Source organism: Camelus ferus, chromosome 16 (genome assembly GCF_009834535.1).
Source record: "Camelus ferus isolate YT-003-E chromosome 16, BCGSAC_Cfer_1.0, whole genome shotgun sequence".
Classification (NCBI taxonomy): domain Eukaryota; kingdom Metazoa; phylum Chordata; class Mammalia; order Artiodactyla; family Camelidae; genus Camelus; species Camelus ferus.
The window spans coordinates 22,416,661-22,433,753 of NC_045711.1; the positions used below are offsets into that span (position 1 = coordinate 22,416,661).

The 17,093-nt window shown below is 62.4% G+C and overlaps 1 protein-coding gene across 5 annotated transcripts in view; it reads left to right on the plus strand.

Moving 5' to 3' along the window:
- The window catches only part of RBFOX3 (RNA binding fox-1 homolog 3), a 346,648-nt gene extending 331,059 nt beyond the window's left edge, over window positions 1-15,589 (plus strand). For 2 of the 5 annotated variants that reach the window (XM_032456692.1, XM_032456689.1), the window contains 9 exons: window positions 1,542-1,595; window positions 2,377-2,469; window positions 4,021-4,081; window positions 7,323-7,376; window positions 7,695-7,827; window positions 8,282-8,462; window positions 9,382-9,446; window positions 10,431-10,509; window positions 12,331-15,589. In XM_032456692.1, coding sequence (XP_032312583.1) covers window positions 1,542-1,595; window positions 2,377-2,469; window positions 4,021-4,081; window positions 7,323-7,376; window positions 7,695-7,827; window positions 8,282-8,462; window positions 9,382-9,446; window positions 10,431-10,509; window positions 12,331-12,375 — 765 coding nt within the window. In that variant the 3' untranslated portion in view covers window positions 12,376-15,589. The remainder of the gene's footprint in view (window positions 1-1,541; window positions 1,596-2,376; window positions 2,470-4,020; window positions 4,082-7,322; window positions 7,377-7,694; window positions 7,828-8,281; window positions 8,463-9,381; window positions 9,447-10,430; window positions 10,510-12,330) is intronic. The other 3 variants (XM_032456690.1, XM_032456691.1, XM_032456693.1) reach the window with 2 other exon arrangements.
- The last annotated feature ends 1,504 nt before the right edge of the window (window positions 15,590-17,093 follow it).

Consider the following 17,093-nt stretch of genomic DNA (forward strand, 5'->3'; position numbering starts at 1 on the left):
TGTGCTGGGCGCCAGGCACTCAACCTCTCCGGCCCCGCCTCCTCCAGGCTGTGGGTGGGACGACAGAGAACACAGGGTGGGAAGCAAGTTCGCGTTCCCATCCTGGATTCTCCAGGCTGTTCCTAGATTTCTCTGTAGGACTCCAGCTGGTTGCAGGGTTACTGTGACAACCTGCAGGGCTGCCCAGCGGGTGGGTGAGGGGGCAGCAGCCTGGGTTCAGCCCCGCACCCAGGCCCCCAGCCTGCTCTGGCCCGTGTTTCTTCCCTCCCCCCATGCTGCTTCTGCCCCAGACTCTCCACCTGTCTGTCCTATGCCCCCTCTCCACTTCTGCCCCAAGTCAGGCAGGCCCTGTCCCCTGAACCCCAGCCCTGCCCTCGGGTCACCCCTCAGCCCAAACAGGAATTGTCAGGCACAGGGGAGGTGGCCTCGGGTGGACCCTGCCCCCACACCTGCCCTTGCCCCATATATCCACTCCCCTTCCTGGGGGCCAGACCCCACTGGATCTGACCCAGTGGAGTGCAGGCAGGATTTAGAATCATCAGAAGATGAGGGCTTCTGCCCCTTCTTGGGCCTGGGCCTGGGCAGCTGCCAAGCCCCTCTGAGCCTGGGGCCCCTACTTAAGCCAGTGCTGTCACTAGATCGGTCCGCTTGGACACCCGTCTGGTCCTCTCATCCTGGGCCTCAGCACACTGGGTCCCCACAGGCGCCCACCAGCTCTTCGCCCGGCCCCACAGTGGGGGTGCACCGGCCTCCCTCTCTGGTGCTCGGCAGGGCTGGTACTGCCTCGCTGTCTGGCTCCATGTGACTCACTTCCCCCGTGTCACCCACCTCCTGAATGTTACGGGGTGAAGGCAAAACCCATCAACTGTGTGCCCTGGAGGCCTCAGGTCCTCGACTGGCATTTTAGGGGACCTGGTTCACAGGTTCCCGGTCTCACCGGCCAGTAAGGGAGACAGGGCTGCCCCTTGGGGATTCTGGGCCAGGGATGGGGCAGGTAAGGGGCAGCCAGAGCGTCTGGGCCCAGCCAAGTCATAATGTTGTGGTCGGGCAGAGCGGCCTGGGTCACTGCCCTCTGCACCCCACAGCCCAGCCCCAAACAGCACAGACGGCAGGCAGCACGGGGTCCCTGCCAGGCACTTTGTCTCTTCCAGGGGCTCCTCTCCCCCTCAGCATCCCACCTTTTAAGAAGGGCTTATCCAGAGCCCTGTACCTGTTGTAGGTGAAGCAGGGCTGGCTGTCAGCAATTTGTGGCAAAGTTCCAGCAGGGAGTGGAGAGGAACACTGGTGACACTGCAGATGGGGCCAGTGTCCTGGCAGGAAAAGCTCTCTGCACCAGAAGATGGAGAGGGGTGTCCCGGCCCCCCCACCCTGCCAGGTTACACCAAGAGCCCCTCCTCATCCCTGCAGGAGGCAGAACGGGGGCCCAGGGCAGAGGACCAGATGCGAGCAGTTAGCAAGGGTCCCGTGGGAGCAGGCAAGCCAGGCCGGCTGTCTTAACCCACCCTCACCTGTCTCCCCCACCCCCGTCTCTGTCTCTGCAGCAATTCGGAAAAATTTTAGACGTGGAGATCATTTTTAACGAGCGGGGCTCCAAGGTGGGTGCCACCCAGAGGCCGCCACCATTACAGCGCCGGCTGTAGGTCCCGCCAGGCTAACGTGTGAAATGTGCGTTTCCGTCCTGGAGAGCTTCGAGCCTGAGGACCCCTGAGCGACACGGGTGCTTGTACTCCCCGCTCCTCCGCCCGCCCCCCCTCCACCCCTCCCGCTGTCTCTGTTGTTGCCGCCGCTGCGTTGCTGCCTCCTCTCCATGCTGCCCGGACCTCTCTGTCTGCACTTGGAACCCCAGCCCCTAGGCCTGGGTCCCCAGCCTCCCCCAGGGCCGCTGGCCTCCCTGGAGCTGCCTGGAGGCTTGGGGGAGGGCCTGCAGGGGGCAGGTGGGAGGGTGCTCCCTGCTCCTGGATGGGAAGACCCCCTCGGGGCTCCTGGGGTGTAGATGGGTGGGGCTGCCCACCCCAGGTCCAGAAGCCCAGCCGGGGTTACGGCAACAATCCTGGTCCCTGGTCAGGTCAGCGTCTCTTTTATTGCTTTGGCCTGTCCCCTTGGGTGCCAGGCGGTCAGTTCAGGCCAGCTTAGGCCAGGCCAGCGGCTGCCCCCACCTGGGGCCTCACCCCTCCTGGGCATCCTGCCGGTGGCACCAGGACTGACCTCTGGGCTGCCTGAGTCTCTCCTTCAACTCACCTGACTCAACCCCTCTCTCTCTCTCTCTCTCCCTCCTCCCCCCATTGTCCTGCCCCCTCCCACCCCCCCACGCCTCCTTTTTTTTCCTTTTTCTCATCCTATGTCTTTCTCTCCGTGTCTGTCCTTCTCCGCTCACAGGGTTTTGGGTTTGTAACTTTTGAAACTAGCTCAGATGCTGACCGAGCCCGGGAGAAGCTGAATGGGACGATCGTAGAGGGACGGAAAATTGAGGTGCTCAGATAAGTGTGCCGCGGCAGGGACGCCCTTGAGAACTGCCTCCGGTCACCCCGGGCCCCCGCCCTCCCCGCCGATGCCCTGCAGATGGCCCGGCCGGTCCTGGTGGCAGGGCCCCACTGAGGCAGGGCCGAGCACACCACCTGCTACCCACCCCTTGTGGGTCTAGACCTCAGACTCACCCAAGGGCCCTCACCCTGCCCCCTCCCTCTCCTTCCTGGAACAGCCCCCCTCCCAAGCTCGGGCTCATCCAGACGTTGGGAGGAGCCCCGGAAGTCATGTGTTTGAGGCTTGGCAGCTCCAAGGACCTCAGCCAGCCACGTCTGTCCCCTAGTTGGGAGGGGTTCATTAGTTCCCCGGCCCCCTCACCAAGGAGCCACAGCTGCCCAGGTCTCCCCCTGCCCACACTGCCCCCGTCTGCAGTCTGCCTCTGGTCTTCATCCCCCAGAGGGTCGGCAGCAATAAGCGGCCAGGGCCTAGAAAGGGAGCCAGCCCAGAGGAGCAGAAGGGAGAGGAGGCGAGGGGGCCCCCTGCCCTGCCCCGGGGGCTGCGTGTGCCCACTCAGGGCTGTGGCTCTGGTTCTGGGAGCTGGGCTTCCCGAACAGGCAGGGCAGCGAGGGCGGCCCGAGAAGGGAGGGGTCTTCCCATGGGAAGGGCGGTGGGAGGGCTTGAGGGGTGTTTCCAGGAGGGGAGGGGGTCCTGGAGGCGCTGACCTCGGCCAGGCTCCCGCCCAGCGCCCAGGGGCACAAGAGGCTGCGGCCCACCTGGACATGGGGGAGGCGGCGCGACCCAGACCCCTTCCCCGAGTTCCACACCTGCCCGGTTCTCTGCTCCCTCTGCAGAGGCCCTCCTCCTCCTCCCTCCTCCGTCCCACCCTGGCCCTCTGGGCAGGCTGACCGGAGGCTTAGATGTCTGGACAGTAGGACCCACCACCTTGGTGCCCACCTGCCCCCTCCCCATCAGCCTTGTCCCCACAGGCACCTGTGCCCCCTGAGAAAGGTCTCTGCTGGCCTCGAGGGGAAGGGGTGCTACCCCCCCAGGGAGGGGTGGCCACACTAGCGCCCACCACTAGGAGCACCTCGGCAGCCACTGGGCAGAGGCGTCTTGGGGACCGGTCTGTTAGCTGGGCTAGGAGCACTTTGTGCAGAGTCCGCCAGCCACTTGGGGTGCCAGAGAGTGGCTGGGGCTCGGTTTGTGGGAACAGCCATGTGAAGGGCAAGAGCCAGGGGCTGGACGTGGTGCCTGAGCCGGGGGCCAGGGCCTGGGCCAAGCGGGGCACCGGCCAGTGCTGGGAGCAGTGGTGGCCCGGGATCCCGGGAAGGGGAGCAGCATGGGGAAGAGAGGAGGCCAAGGAGGAGGGCAGGCCGTGGTGGGAGTCCAGGCTGGTGGCAGAGGCTGTCCCATGCCTCCTCCTGGGTGCCCCGGGGCCTCCTCCCCAGCCCCCAGCCCCCTCCCAGGTGGCCACGGAGAGTTCAGAGCAGGACTGGGGCAGCCAGTGGCCCACAAGCTAATGCTCCCCTCAGCCTCTCCCTCCCTCTCTCCGGGCAGGTCAATAATGCCACAGCACGAGTCATGACCAACAAGAAGACTGCGAACCCCTACACCAATGGTAAGGGGCCCAGGGGAGGCTACAGGGCCGCCGGCGGGGGTGGGAGCAGGAAGACCCCAGAATGCTGGAGGCTGGCCTCCCTGGATGCTGAATGGCCCTCGGGTCCCAGCTCTGCCACCATCAGAAGGCGATGGGTCAGCGAGGCAGGAGGAGAGCTGGGCCCCGCTGCCACCTACACTCCCACAGCTGGTGAAACCCCCCTCCCCCCATATCGAGCACAGCACCCAGAGGCCTCGGATGGGCTTCAGGCGCAGGGGGACAGTGGCCACTTCCTGGATTGTTCCTTCTTTTCTAGGCACTGAGGGAGGCCTGGGCTAGAGGCACTCAGTATTTAACGAGCATGATGACAATTAAAGGGACAGTCCCACCCCCCCACCCCCAGGCCTTGGAAACACTGGAAGGTGGAGGCCCCGCTGGTCAGTAATGTGCGTCAGCTGAGCGGTCTAGCGTGCGCACGCTTGGCACCTGACCGTATGCAGAGACGGCCGGTTGTGAAGACAAAACTGCTGGTGCTAAACGCTGGCTGTGGCGAGCAGTGGAGGGGCCGCTCTCGGCCGCCACGTGCCTTAACTCCGCCAGGTGAGGGAACTGGCTTGAGCGTAGCCGGCAACACGCCGGGGCCTCCTGAGCCCCTTCCCCTTGGGAGGGAGCAGCAGCCCTGCTCGGTCAGGACGCACCTCCTGCCAGGGCGCGGGCTTTGCTTTCCCACCCCCAGCGGGGACGGAGTGGACTGAGCCGCCCCCAGCCTCTTCCCTGTCTGGTCAGACGCACGTGGAGCCAGCGACGAGCCAGCATGGAAAGCCTGGGGCGGGACAGTGAGCGGATCTGTCTCCTGACCTGCCAGCTGGGCCTCCCTGTCTGACCTCCTAGGGCAGGGCTAGGGCTCCGGCCCGTCCCTGTTTAGACTAGATTGTCACTCCCATCCTGCTTTTTTGAGGACTGTCAGAGCTCAAGTTCTTTCTGAAAATCTGGGGGTCCCTGCTTTGCACCTGTCTGCAGCGCATGCTGGGGGTGACTTCTGTGACCTGGTGCTTGGCACAGGAAAGGAAGAGGTAGACATTTTGACAGGGTCAGGGTGATCATGAGGGCTGCCCACTCCTCTCCCGAGAGCCACGCGCCCCTGCTTTCTGGGTGAACATAGGATTCAGAAGGGAATCCATCCCTGAACAACCGCATTCTTAGCGGGGAATGGGCACGGAACCCATGCCGGTTGAACGGCAGGGAGTCTGGGGAGGGGGATTTGAAAAGAATCAAGACATCACTCTGCTCATTTCTGCAGCAACAACCATTTCATTTAAACATCTTCACTGGCCTGAGAGAGAGCAACCAGGGCTGCAGTGGGCTGGCCCTGGGCCCCCTGCAGGTGGCAGTGAAGCCGAGCTCATGGGCTTTGGTGACTAAAGGTGCAGCTTGACTTTGTGAACGCTCCAGAGGGCTCAGATTCATCAGTCAGTCTAGGGGCAGAAGTTTCTGCTGCAGGAAACAAGCTCACAGGTGTGACTAGGTGTTACTATTTGCCAAAGAAACAAAGGACCCACCCAGATGGGTCTCAGGCTGCCTCTGTCATGTGGGGTCCCAGGTGGTTTCACGGGGCCAGAACAACTGGCGGATGCACCTAGGATTCCAGAAGTGGCAGAGAGAGGTGCCAGGGCCATCAGAGGCGGAAGTGCACCCTCTCAGGCTGGACCCAGGAGGGCTGCTGGACGGAACTGGGTCATTGCCTCCAGGACTCTGTTCCATCACGGATTTTCACTCAGAAGACTCAGTTCTTGGGACTGGAGCCTTTCCTCCCTCCTGACCTGGCATTTATAGAAGATCACAGAGGCCCAGCAGTAACATTCAGCACAGACATCTGGGCTGCTTGTGGGATAGTGGACCAGGGATGTGAGGCAGCACACAGTCTCCTCTCCAGTGTGGAGAAGCGCCCCGGGAGGAGCAAGGCCCCAGAAACTCCATCCTGGACGCCTCCCAGCCACCAGCCACATGCCCAGTAGTGGGGCTGTTAGAATCTGGGTTTGGGGATCACAGCTGGATCCTCACACACTGAAAAGGGACACAGAGCTGGGCCTGGGGTGGGCTGCAGGGATGAGACCCGGGGAAGCTGAGGGGCCAGGGCTGGGCCTGATCAAATGAGCCCACCCGCCTTCACTCCCTGACCACTTGGGGCTCAGCCAGCTGGTTTCCACCCCCAGAGCCACAGGTGGGAGCAGGACTTTGCCCTTGCACCTGGGTCCCTCGTGGGAGAGGAAGACCAGCCTTGGAGCAGCCGTCCCACCTGCAGAGAAGGGGAGGCTGGGGGTCAGCGAATGGCCAGGACCCTGGGTCTAGAATCCCACTGCTGGTTTGACTCTGGCTGGAATCTGGCTCTGCCACTCATCGGCCCTGTGATTCGAGGCTGCTATGCCTCCCTGAGCCTCTATTTGCTCCCCTGTAAAATGAGAGGGCACAACATCTACCTCGGTGGTGGGTCTAGAACATGCGGTAAAGTGCTCTGGAAATGCCAGCTGTCTTCCTCATTCCTCCGAATCCCAAGGCCCTTCCTCCCCACCTCCTCCCAGGGCAGCCCTCCCACCAGCTGCTTTGGGGAAAGACAGACACAGGATAGTGAGAGCAGGACTCAACACAGGGAAAGGGAGCCCCTCAGGAGCTCCGTCAGCCCCAGATGGATGGACAGGAGGTGGAAGAGGTGGCCGGCTAAGGCCACGCACTTGCTGGCAGCCCTGACCCACCTGGAAGGCAGCCAGGCGCCACACAAGACAGCTCCCACCTTTGGGCTGTCAGACGCTAAAGCATGCAGGCCACCAGCACCCCCATCCCAACTGGGGGTCTGCAGTGCGTCCCACCTTCCTTCCTAGTGCTCTTCTGTAGTCAGTGCAGACCCCAAGCTGCTGGGGCTGGTGCCCTGGGGCAGGGGAAGCCCCTGGGCAGGCTAGGGAAGAGTGCAATTTGAAAAGAATCAAGACACCAGATGATGGGGGGAGTGGCTGGGTCCCTGTTCATTAGGGAGCAGAGGGCCCTCGGCCACTGCGGCTGCAGCTTCCCAAGCGGGGCCCAGGGTCTGTTCTCCTGTCTCATCCATCCACCCTGACTGCCGAGGGAGGGGTCCCGCTGGTCCTCCGCAGCGGCCACGCCCTCAGAATGTCCCCATGGGGCTCAGCCTGCAGTCTCTGGGGGTCCCAGGCATAGCGTGAGGTGGGGAGAGACTGGGGAAGACTGATTGGTTTCTTTGCTTCTCTTCTAGGCTGGAAGCTAAACCCGGTGGTAGGCGCAGTCTACGGGCCTGAATTCTATGCAGGTAAAGTTGAGCAGCGCAGCGGGGCTGGGGCGAGCCTGGCCGGGTGTTGGGCCGTCAACGGCCAGGTCGTCCTGGGTGGGAGGCCCTGGCCTAGGGAGACGCGGCCAGGGGCGTGGCTAGGCAGGCACGTAGTCGGGTGGGTGTGGCAGGTAGAGGCGTGGTCGGGCGTGGGCGTGGCCAGGCGGGTGTGGCCAGGCAGGAGGCGTGGTTGGTAGGGCGTGTCTCGTGAGGCTGCGGTCAGGCTCCAGCCCTCCTGCTTGCCCTCCTTTCAAGCATTCCCTCTCACCCTGTCTCCTTTCGGGGCCCCTTTTCCTGCAGTGACGGGGTTCCCCTACCCCACCACCGGCACAGCCGTTGCCTACAGGGGCGCGCACCTACGGGGCCGGGGCCGGGCCGTGTATAATACGTTTCGGGCTGCGCCGCCTCCGCCCCCCATCCCGACTTACGGAGCGTGAGTACCTGGGGGGCACAGGGAGGGAGGCTTGGAGAAAGGCCCAGGGGCGTGGGGAGGGAGGCCTGGGGCAGCCAGAGGGGCTAGGCAGCCTTCCCAGAACTGCGGGGGGAGCTGGGGAACCCCAACCTTCACCCTGCAGTCACCTCCATTTCAGTACCCCCACCTCCACCCTGCCACGGGATCCCAGGGTCACTGGCATGCGGGGGACGTTTCCACCCCAGGACCTCGTCCCATGCTTTCATGGGTCGTGGTCGGCCCTGGAGCTCAGTGGACCTTCTCTAAGCCCTCCCTGGTCCATTCCCTGGAGTCCAGTGCCCTTGACCCCTGATGGCGGGACAGCGGCGTGGGGTGGAGCTGGGGGGGGTAAGCAAGGTGGGCCTGTGGGCCCCTGGGTTTGTGGGAGAAAGGAGCTGACCAGCAAGGGTGTTACTTTATTGTTATACCGAAACAGGGCCCTGGAGCAAACGCTTGTTAAAATGCCAGTCCCGTGGGCAGGGACGGCACCCTGCCCCCTCCCTGCTCAGCAGACTCCGGAGCCGGCCTACCCCGCCTCTCCAGCGTTCCCACCACTTTCTTGTCCGTTTGCTTCCAGGGTCGTGTATCAGGATGGCTTTTATGGTGCTGAGATTTATGTAAGTGCAGCCCCCAGGAGGGGGAGGGTGGAATCAGGCGTTTCATGTGTGTCAGTGAACAGTCAGCGTCTCCTCTCCCTGCCCCCCCACCCCCTCCCATCCTGGGAACCCAAGAGGGTGACCTCAGCACAGTGCGAAACCTGGCTTATTGGTGCTTGGGTGGGAGCAATAATAGAGCCCCCAGAAGCTGGATGAGCCAGGCACGTCGTCATTTCACAAGGTGCTGTGATTTCACAAGGTGCTGTGACGGGGGCAGTAGGTGACTCCTTCATCTCCCTAACCACATCGGGGTCACTGAATGAGTCCCCGAGGGCACCCCTTGTCCATTGCAAAGGCCCAGAGAGAGACTAAGAGGCAGGGGCTCCAGGGCGGACCCCTTGATGAGTCCTGTCTCTTCTCTCTCCCTTCGTGGGGCGGCACTCACCACCTCCTCTAGCTCGGAGCCCTGCGGACAACCCCCACCCCACACAAGGCCTCACTTCCATCCTGGGCGGTCACCTGTAATTCAACGAGCCGTTCCTGCCAGGGCTGAGACGTGGTCTGAGTTAATGCCCTTTGCACCTGACCCGTCCCAGGGTCCAGGGCAGCATCCGTGGCTTCGCCAGCATCAAAGTCAGGGGCGCAGCTGGCCTGGCGGCAGGCCTCTGAGCACCTCCTTTGTGTCCAGGCTTTGAACACAGTGAGATGTGTAATTGGCGCGCACCCGTGTGTGCCGAGTGCACAAATGGACGCACGAATGAATGAATGAATGGTGAATGGACACATGCCAGTTGATAGTCTGCAGCCCCCAGACCTCCACTAGACCAGAAGCCAGGAGCTCCCAGGCCTTCACCAGTTACCCCTCGCTTGGCCATAGTGCGGGTTGAAAGGCTGTATCTGCCCCACTAAGCCTGTGTGCCGTGTCCCCCCCACACTGCAGGGAGGCTATGCCGCCTACAGATACGCTCAGCCAGCAGCAGCAGCGGCGGCCGCCTACAGCGACAGGTACCTGCAGGGGTGGAGAGCGGGGCGGGGAGAGCGGGGCAGGGAGAGCGGGGCAGGGGCGCGGAGGAGTGGACGGTCCATAGGGCTGGGTTCAGATAGACAGGAAGCCTTACCCCCAGCTCAGGACCTGGCGGTGCCTCCTCCTGGTGGACACAGGGCCTGAACAGAGGAGAGCAGGTGAGCTGGGAGACCCCAAGCCAGCAAGCCCTCTTCTGTAATCACTTCCTGCCTGCACGGCAGGGGAGGCCGTGGGACACCCCAGTTCTTGGGTAGCAGACAGCTCCTCAGATGCCCAACTTGGAGGCCTGACCTCCCTCCCCGTGCTCTGCAGGCCCCAAGTGAGAAGGGTTACTAGGGACCTCTGATTCTGCCGCTGGGCAGGCCTCTGACCCTTCTCGGCTCCCAGGTCTGAAACCCTTCAGCCTCGAGGAGGGGCAGAGGGGCGTGGTGTGAGCCACTCGGGGGCAGCAGCCTCTGCGGGCTGTGAGCACACCCAGAGGCCAGAAGGTGGTTCTTTTTTGTTTTGAGGGCAGGCCCTCAGTGGGGGTGGCGTGGCCTGGCCTTGCACCTTGCCCTGTGGGCACCCGGTCTGTTGGTCGCAGAGCTCTTGCGTGGGGAAGTATGCAGGCCCCTGTGCACGGTGCACGGTGCGCAGGCAGTGGGCGCTTCATGGAGGGCAGCCGTTGCTGTGGCCTGGGGACTGCCTGGCCCGCCCTCCCAGTGGCAGGGGGCGCCTTCGTCTCAGCCTCATGCTGCGTCCCGTGCCTGGGGGTTTTGTTAGGTGCACCGCCGGCCAGCACTCAGGGTCAGCACGTGCTGGATGTGATCCAAGGGTGGCCGGCTGTGTTCCCCACACTTCCCTCCCAACAGGCAGGAAGGAGGGAGGGGCCTTGGGGTGCCGTCTGGGAGGAAGCCGGAGACCTGCTGCCACCCCTCACCTGCTCCGTCACCTCTCACACCCACTCCGTGTGCTCCCCTCCCCAGTTACGGCAGAGTCTACGCGGCTGCTGACCCCTATCACCACACCATTGGCCCCGCGGCGACCTACAGCATTGGAACCATGGTAAGGAGGCTGGGGCCGGGCTGCCCCTGTGCCGACTGCGGTGAGAAGGGGACGCGGTCAGGCCCTTAGAGGAGTGACCCCAACGTCAGCCTGGTGCCTGGAAGGACCAAGGCCTGGGTTTGAGTTGTGGGGAGGACTTGCCTCTTTGCGCCCTCATGGAGTTAGAGGGAGACAGGTCTGCCCAGATGGCCAGCTGCCCAGTGATGACCACCAGTCGTCTGGGAAGCGTCCTGGTGTGGCTTTCTGGGCCCTGTAACTAAAATCAGTCCGGGCCCACCATTCCCCCCACCAGGAAAACCAGACCAGACCTCCCGGGCAGAGGCCCCCGGGCAGGCAGGGCTTCCGCTCTTCCTCGTGTGGGTGTGTCTGCGCCACGATCCCTCTGTGTCCTGTCACCCTTGCGTACCTTTCCTCACGTCAAGGTGGGAACAAGGCCTCCCCGCTGTTCCTCTCCCAGGCCCCTGCTCTGTGGCCCCTCAGTGCCTCCCGGCTGGGGCTGCAGGCCCTCTCCTGGGAAGTTGGGGCCTCTGCCCGCTAGTTTCGGGGGGTGCAGGGAGCACACTCCTGACGGGCTTGCTGAGGCCGGAGGGGTGTGTGTGTGTGTGTGTGTGTCCAGCTGTCAACACATACAGCCCAATTCACTTTCTACCCTGAGATCTGCTTCCAGCGGACACCAACCTCCCAGGCCCACCTGGTCCCCAGCCCCAGGGGGTGTTAATGTCGGTTTTTAGCTAGCTTGGCATCCAGCATCAAAGATGAAAACATTTTTGGGGGGCGTAAAGAGGGAGGAGGTTCAGAAATGACCTGGATTTTTTTTCTACCTCCCTTGGTTTTAATTACTGCTTCCTGATTTTTGTTTTGTTTTGTTTTGGGTTTTGGGTTTTTTGTTTTTTTTTTTAACGAGCCTCAGACATCCCAAGCAGCTTGCGGTGACTGCTGGGTGCCACTGGGCACAGGCGTCTAGGGGGCCACACCCACTCCCAGATGGAGGCCCTGAAGCTATGGCCTGCAGGCCCCTTGGCTCCAGGATCAGCCCGGCCCTCCACGCAGCTGCTAGCTAAAAGCTCTCATTAATTCTCAGAGGGTTCTCTCTTCTGTTTTGAGGTTTTGTTTTTTTTTTAAGATTTTTCCATTTTTTCCCCCCAACTTTTCTTCTTTGGCACTTGCCACTTCCTTCCTTTTCTGGAGAAATTGGTGGGTAGGGTGGGAGGTTCCGGTGCAGGCCTCCCCTAACCCAGGGGAGCTCAGGGGATGGGAGAGCGAGGGTGCCAAAGACCTGTCCTCCCCCGGCAGGATGGAGGAGGTGCAGGGACCCCAGAAGGCCCCTTGGAGCTGGATGTGCAGACACAGCCCCTCCTGGTGGAGCCAAAGGCCCAGGAACCCTGACGGGAGGCCCCTCCAGCCTCCCGGGTCTGGGTGTCTGGAGGGATGAGTCCCGTCCCCTGCAGCCCCACTGGGCGCTGAGGAGGCAGGGCTCACTCAGAACTCCCTCAGCCCCAGACGACCTAGCAAGGGGGGCAGGGAAGGGCCAGGCCTGAGCCAAGAGTGTGGCCCAGAGACATCTCAAACCCTGTTACCCAGAAACATGCCTGGTGGCCCCAGCATCCTCCTGGCCTCGAGACCACCATGTCCGAAATAGGCCCAGGGCCCCTCCTGCTTCCAAGACAGCACACAGCCATGCTCCCCGGGACAGACCAGAAGGGGGGCAGAAAACGGGATTAAGCGGTTTCTTTTTTTTTCCTTACTTTTTTTTTCTTTTTGCTTTTTCCCCCCTCCCAAAAGGCGGTACTGATTGGCTGTTTTTCATCTTTGATGTTGCAGGCTAGCCTCTGCCGAGGAGGGTACAGCCGCTTCACCCCCTACTAGCAAGAGGCCCAGCCCCTAACAGCATTCACACTGACTGCCTAGTACACACCAAACCCAGCAGTCCAAAACCAGGCACAGCCACCAGGAGGACAGTGCGCCCCCCCGGTCAGCGACACGCGCCGCTGACCTCCGCGACTCTAAGTCCATAGGTTTTACCTCTGGCCAGCTGGTCTCCCCCCACGATGGCGTGTGTGTCTTTGACCCTAGTCACCCCTGTATGTCTGAAACCTTGGTTCCTATTTTGACTTTGTTGACATTGTGTCCCCCCAAGCCATTTCAGGTACGGCATGCACAGAGTGGGAGGGGCTAGGCGGGGCCGGAGACCCCTCCCCGAGAAATAGCAATATTGCCCATCCCCTGGGCTACAGAAGACCCGGCCCTGCCTTCCCAGGAAGCCACCCCAGCCAGTCTGGGCCACAGCCCCAGTCCCTCCCCTGGGGTTCGGAGAGCGAGGGGCTCCCTCCTGCACCAGCTGTTGGGCTCCCAGCCTCGACAGTCCTCTCCCAACCGTCACCCGCCTAGTCACAGGAGCAGCTGAGTCTGCCCAGCTCGTCCCCACCCAGTTAAAGTAACGTTTCTGATTGAATTTTATTGACGTTTCCGGCTGAAGTTGTCACAAGTCGTGGAGAAGCCACACCAGCCCCAGAGGGGCCTCAGCCTGTGTTGTAGGAAATCAAAGTGCAGGAAGAAATTTCCCTGCCCCAGAGCCCGAAAGCAGACCAGCCCTGGAGCGCCTCAGCCCGTCTGCCCCACCGCCATCAGGCCTCTCCCCTCTGGCCACAGTCCTGAGATGGGGTCCCTGCCAGCCCGGCACCTCGGTTTGCCCTTGAGAACAGCTCTGCCTCCCCTTCCCTGAGCTCGAAACGCCCTCTTATCAGGGTACATTTGCAAAGAGGGAGCCTGAGCGAGGGAACAGGAGAGGCGATGCCTGTCCTCGGGCCTTCCTGGCGGGACAGTGCTCAGTGTCCGCCTCCCGTCCTGAGAGGCTCGGGCTTAGCTCTGCCGCAGGGCTCTGGGGCCTGCAGGGAAAGCTGAGACAGCAAAGGAGCTTCTGGAAGAGTCCACCCAGACAGGCCAGGGCCCTGCCACGTGCACCCACCACCTCCGTTACAGGAAAAGGTGGCACAGGCTGAGGAGGCCCTTGTCTCCGCACCAGAGTGAGGCTCCCAGGGACAGACGGCCACCTAGAGGGTGTGGGTCCCCGCCAGCCCCCACACGATCGTCCACCCACTCTGCCGGCCCGTGGGCTCCTTACTGGTGGAGTGGACAGGTTACGCCCAGGGTCTGGCTGGCTCTTGTCCACTTCCCAGGGCACCTGCTGAGCTGCCTCATTCCAAGCCCCCAATACCGTCCACACCCTACGCCCCAACCTCTGCCCTTGTCCCGCCCGAAGCAGCCAGGCCCTGCCCACCGAGCTCTTAGATCCCGCAGCTCCATTCGCCAGCAGGGATCACTGCGGTTTCTCTACTCCTGCCGCCACTTCTGCCCCCACAGGCCGAGCTCTGTCTGCCCTGGAGGCCTGAGACCCGCAGTGAATTCACTTATGCAAGATGAGGGGGCTGCTGAGAGCTGGGAGTGGGGCCAGTTTGGGGGGGGGGGCACCTGCCCAGCACCCTGGGGGTCCCAGGTCCCGCTGCCCCCATGGCACACTTGGCCATTGCTTCTGTCAAACTGCAAGTCCTGCCTTTCTGTTTCTGTTGTAGTGAAAGCTTCCGCCGTTTCCTTCTCGGACCGTGAAGGGCAAAAACAAAAAAACACAAAAAAATCACAAAACAAAAAAACAAAACAAAAAAAGATGTTCAGATCCAAGCAACAAAACCACCAACCAAACCGAGAAGCATCTACTACGTCCGAGTCCGCGAGCCCATGACTGTCGCACAGCAGCCCGCAGCAGCCAGCGAGGGAGCACGTCCGCGGCCCTCAGCCTCCCGCGGTGCTGGCAGGAGGGGGCGGGAGCGGAGGGCCTCTGTTTTCTACCGTGTCTTCCTTCCGGCCCCTCTCCGCGGCAGTGTGGGGCCCAGTGGGCTGTGTGGAGGTGGTGGCGAGCGGCCACAGGCCTGAGCGGAAGAGTGGCCAGTGGACTTGACCTTGGTTGCCAGTGGAGGGACTGCTGGGCTGGGCTGGCAGGTGCAGGGAGGGGGACAGCTTTTCATCCCGGGGCTTCGGCCATGCCTGTGACCCCGTGTCTCGCGCTCCGGGCCCCAGCTACCCCTCCTGCTGCACAGCCAGCACAGCCAGCACCATGTCCTGCATACCCGAGGAGGAGTCTGCAGCCTCTGGATGCCATTGGGCCAGCAGCTCAGGGGGCCGACCCCAACGCCAAGGGCTGATGTGTTTCCAGAACTGTGGGGCACCCAGGCCCCCTCGTTCCACACTAGGGGACTCCCGGTGGCCCAGCCAGGCTCAGGTCCTTGCACCTAAGAGCCTAAGAGCGTGGGCAGGTGGGGGTCTTGGGGCCCACGACTTGCTCTGACTGGTTTCCTGTTCCCTTTCTGGCAGAGGCCCTGGGCCTGGTCCAGGGGAGGGAAGGCTGGCCTCACGCTGCGGAGCCTGGTCCTGCGGGGGAGCAGAGGGACAGGACCGGCCGGCGCCTGGCTGCATGGCGAGGCTGGGGTCACGGTGCTATGGGTCGGGACGGCTATGGGTCAGAGTAGGGAGAGTGAGGGGTGGGGGCAGGCCTGGGTGGTCTGCAGACCCCTCCCCTGCTCCCGGGTTAGGTCCTGGGGTGGTGGGGGCAGCAGACGGTAGGCAGCGGGGAAGAGCCCCTGGCCAGGCAGGGAGAGCTGGAGGAGGGTAAGCAGCCAAAATAAATTAATTAATTAATAACAAAAGATGTAGGCTCCCAACATGGCTCCACTGTCTCATGAAACTTAAAAAAAAAAAAATACACCTCACTTTATATTCAGCATCAGCTCCTGAAGCTACTGGGATGAGTCCTTTTCTATTCCGGGTGTACATAGCCCCGCCCTGCCTCCGGCTTCGTCCTCTGTACAGCCCCCTTCCCCCCCCACCCCGCCCTCGGCCGCTCCGGACCCGTTTCTTGCAGCAGCTCCGCCCCTGCCCCGCGCCCTCCCGCCCCTCCCACCCCAGGACTGCAGCCAGGCCCCAGGCTTCCTTTCTTACCATTCTGTATGCTTCCAAGGTGTGACCATCCAAATCAACAGTATTATTATTATTATTAAGATTATTAATAAAGATTTCTTTCTTCAAACCAGGACAACTCTTTTTGATTTGCCAGCTCCGAGGGACAGAGGGTGGAGGGCACGGGACGCCCAGAGGGGTTGGGCCAAGGACAGGCAACTTCTCCCACGAATCCAGGGGGGAGTCGAAAGGCCCTTCTAGGAGAGATTCCAGAGCCCCTGGCCTCTCCTCCGGACTGTCGTCTCCCCTCACCCTGACCCAGGAGTCTGGAGGCAGGGCTCGCGCCTGCTCCGCGCGACCTTACCCTGTCTACCTGCGGGGAACGTCTGCGAAGTTACTGGCAGAAGGGCTCCCCCTGCCCCGGCTGCTGAGTGGTGGCTGCTCCGCACGTGCGCCGGGAGGGGCCTGACCGCACGCAGCCCCCAACCCCCAGCCCCGAGCCGCGGGGCAGGCACCTGAATGCCAGAGCGCCCGGCCGGCCTGTTCGTCGCGAGGAACAGCGCTGCCTGAAGGTAAGTCCACTGCTCCTTCCCCGGGTGAGTCCCCAGCCCTGGAGGGGTCGGGTAGGGGAGAGTGGCCGCCATCCTCGACCCCCTAGAAGAGGAGGGAGAGCTGGGAAGGGCAGCAGCAGAATCCGAACCGGGAGCTTGAGAGCCTTGGGCTGGGGGCTGCGGGTAGGAGGTAGGGGGGCGGGTTCCACACCCGCGCCGCGCTGCCCGCCACGCGCCTCACGGAGACGTGCGTTCTTCATTTTTCACAGCGTCGGATAATTTATTTCAGAGCGATTACACACACCAGAGGGGCACAGGCTTAAATGCCGACATATTAATTTTCCTGCCTACGAGCCTTTCTGTCGGCGGGACTGAGGACGCTGCTCTCGGGGAGCTGGGTCTGCGATCCCGCGCACGCCACGCTCTGCTAAACCCCTTCCTTCTAATCGCTTGCTCACCAGACTGTGAGAAAATAATTGCCACTATAAATTTTCCCTCCTCTGCATAAAATATTTAGAGAACCAGCACTTTAAAAAAAAGTGCCCTTCTGAAGTCAGAGCGGCAGGCATTACAGCTGCGCTGCGCCTGCCGGACTCCCACCTCTGGAGACTCGGGCGGTGGGGGCGCCAGGAGCCCCCACCCCAGTTCAAAGTGGGAGAGGCTCAGAGCATTCCAGAAGACCTCGGGAGAGCGGTTCCCCGTGGCAGCGGCTCATGCTGGAGGCCCCCGACCCCAACAGTCCCCTGATGATTCACAGGGAGACCCGGATGGGGGGCAGTGCTGGGACACCTGTGCGGTCAGACAGCGCGGTGTCCTCCTGTCCTGCGGGAGCTACCTCCCCCCACCTCGCCCCTGGGCAAACCTGGTCCCGTCCTGGGACTGAGCTAGGCCACACGTGTGGCACATGAAGAGTAAAACATTCCAAAATTAGGAAAGACGTGGAACGTGCGTTCCTGCCTCGAGCTGTGAAAGGGGCACGTAGGCACTTGGGAAGCAGGGCCGGTGGAGACCGAGGCAAACGCGGGCCCCGGAAGGAGACTCCCTCTGTCCCACCCCCTTCCAATTCCTCTCCGAATTCCGAGGACC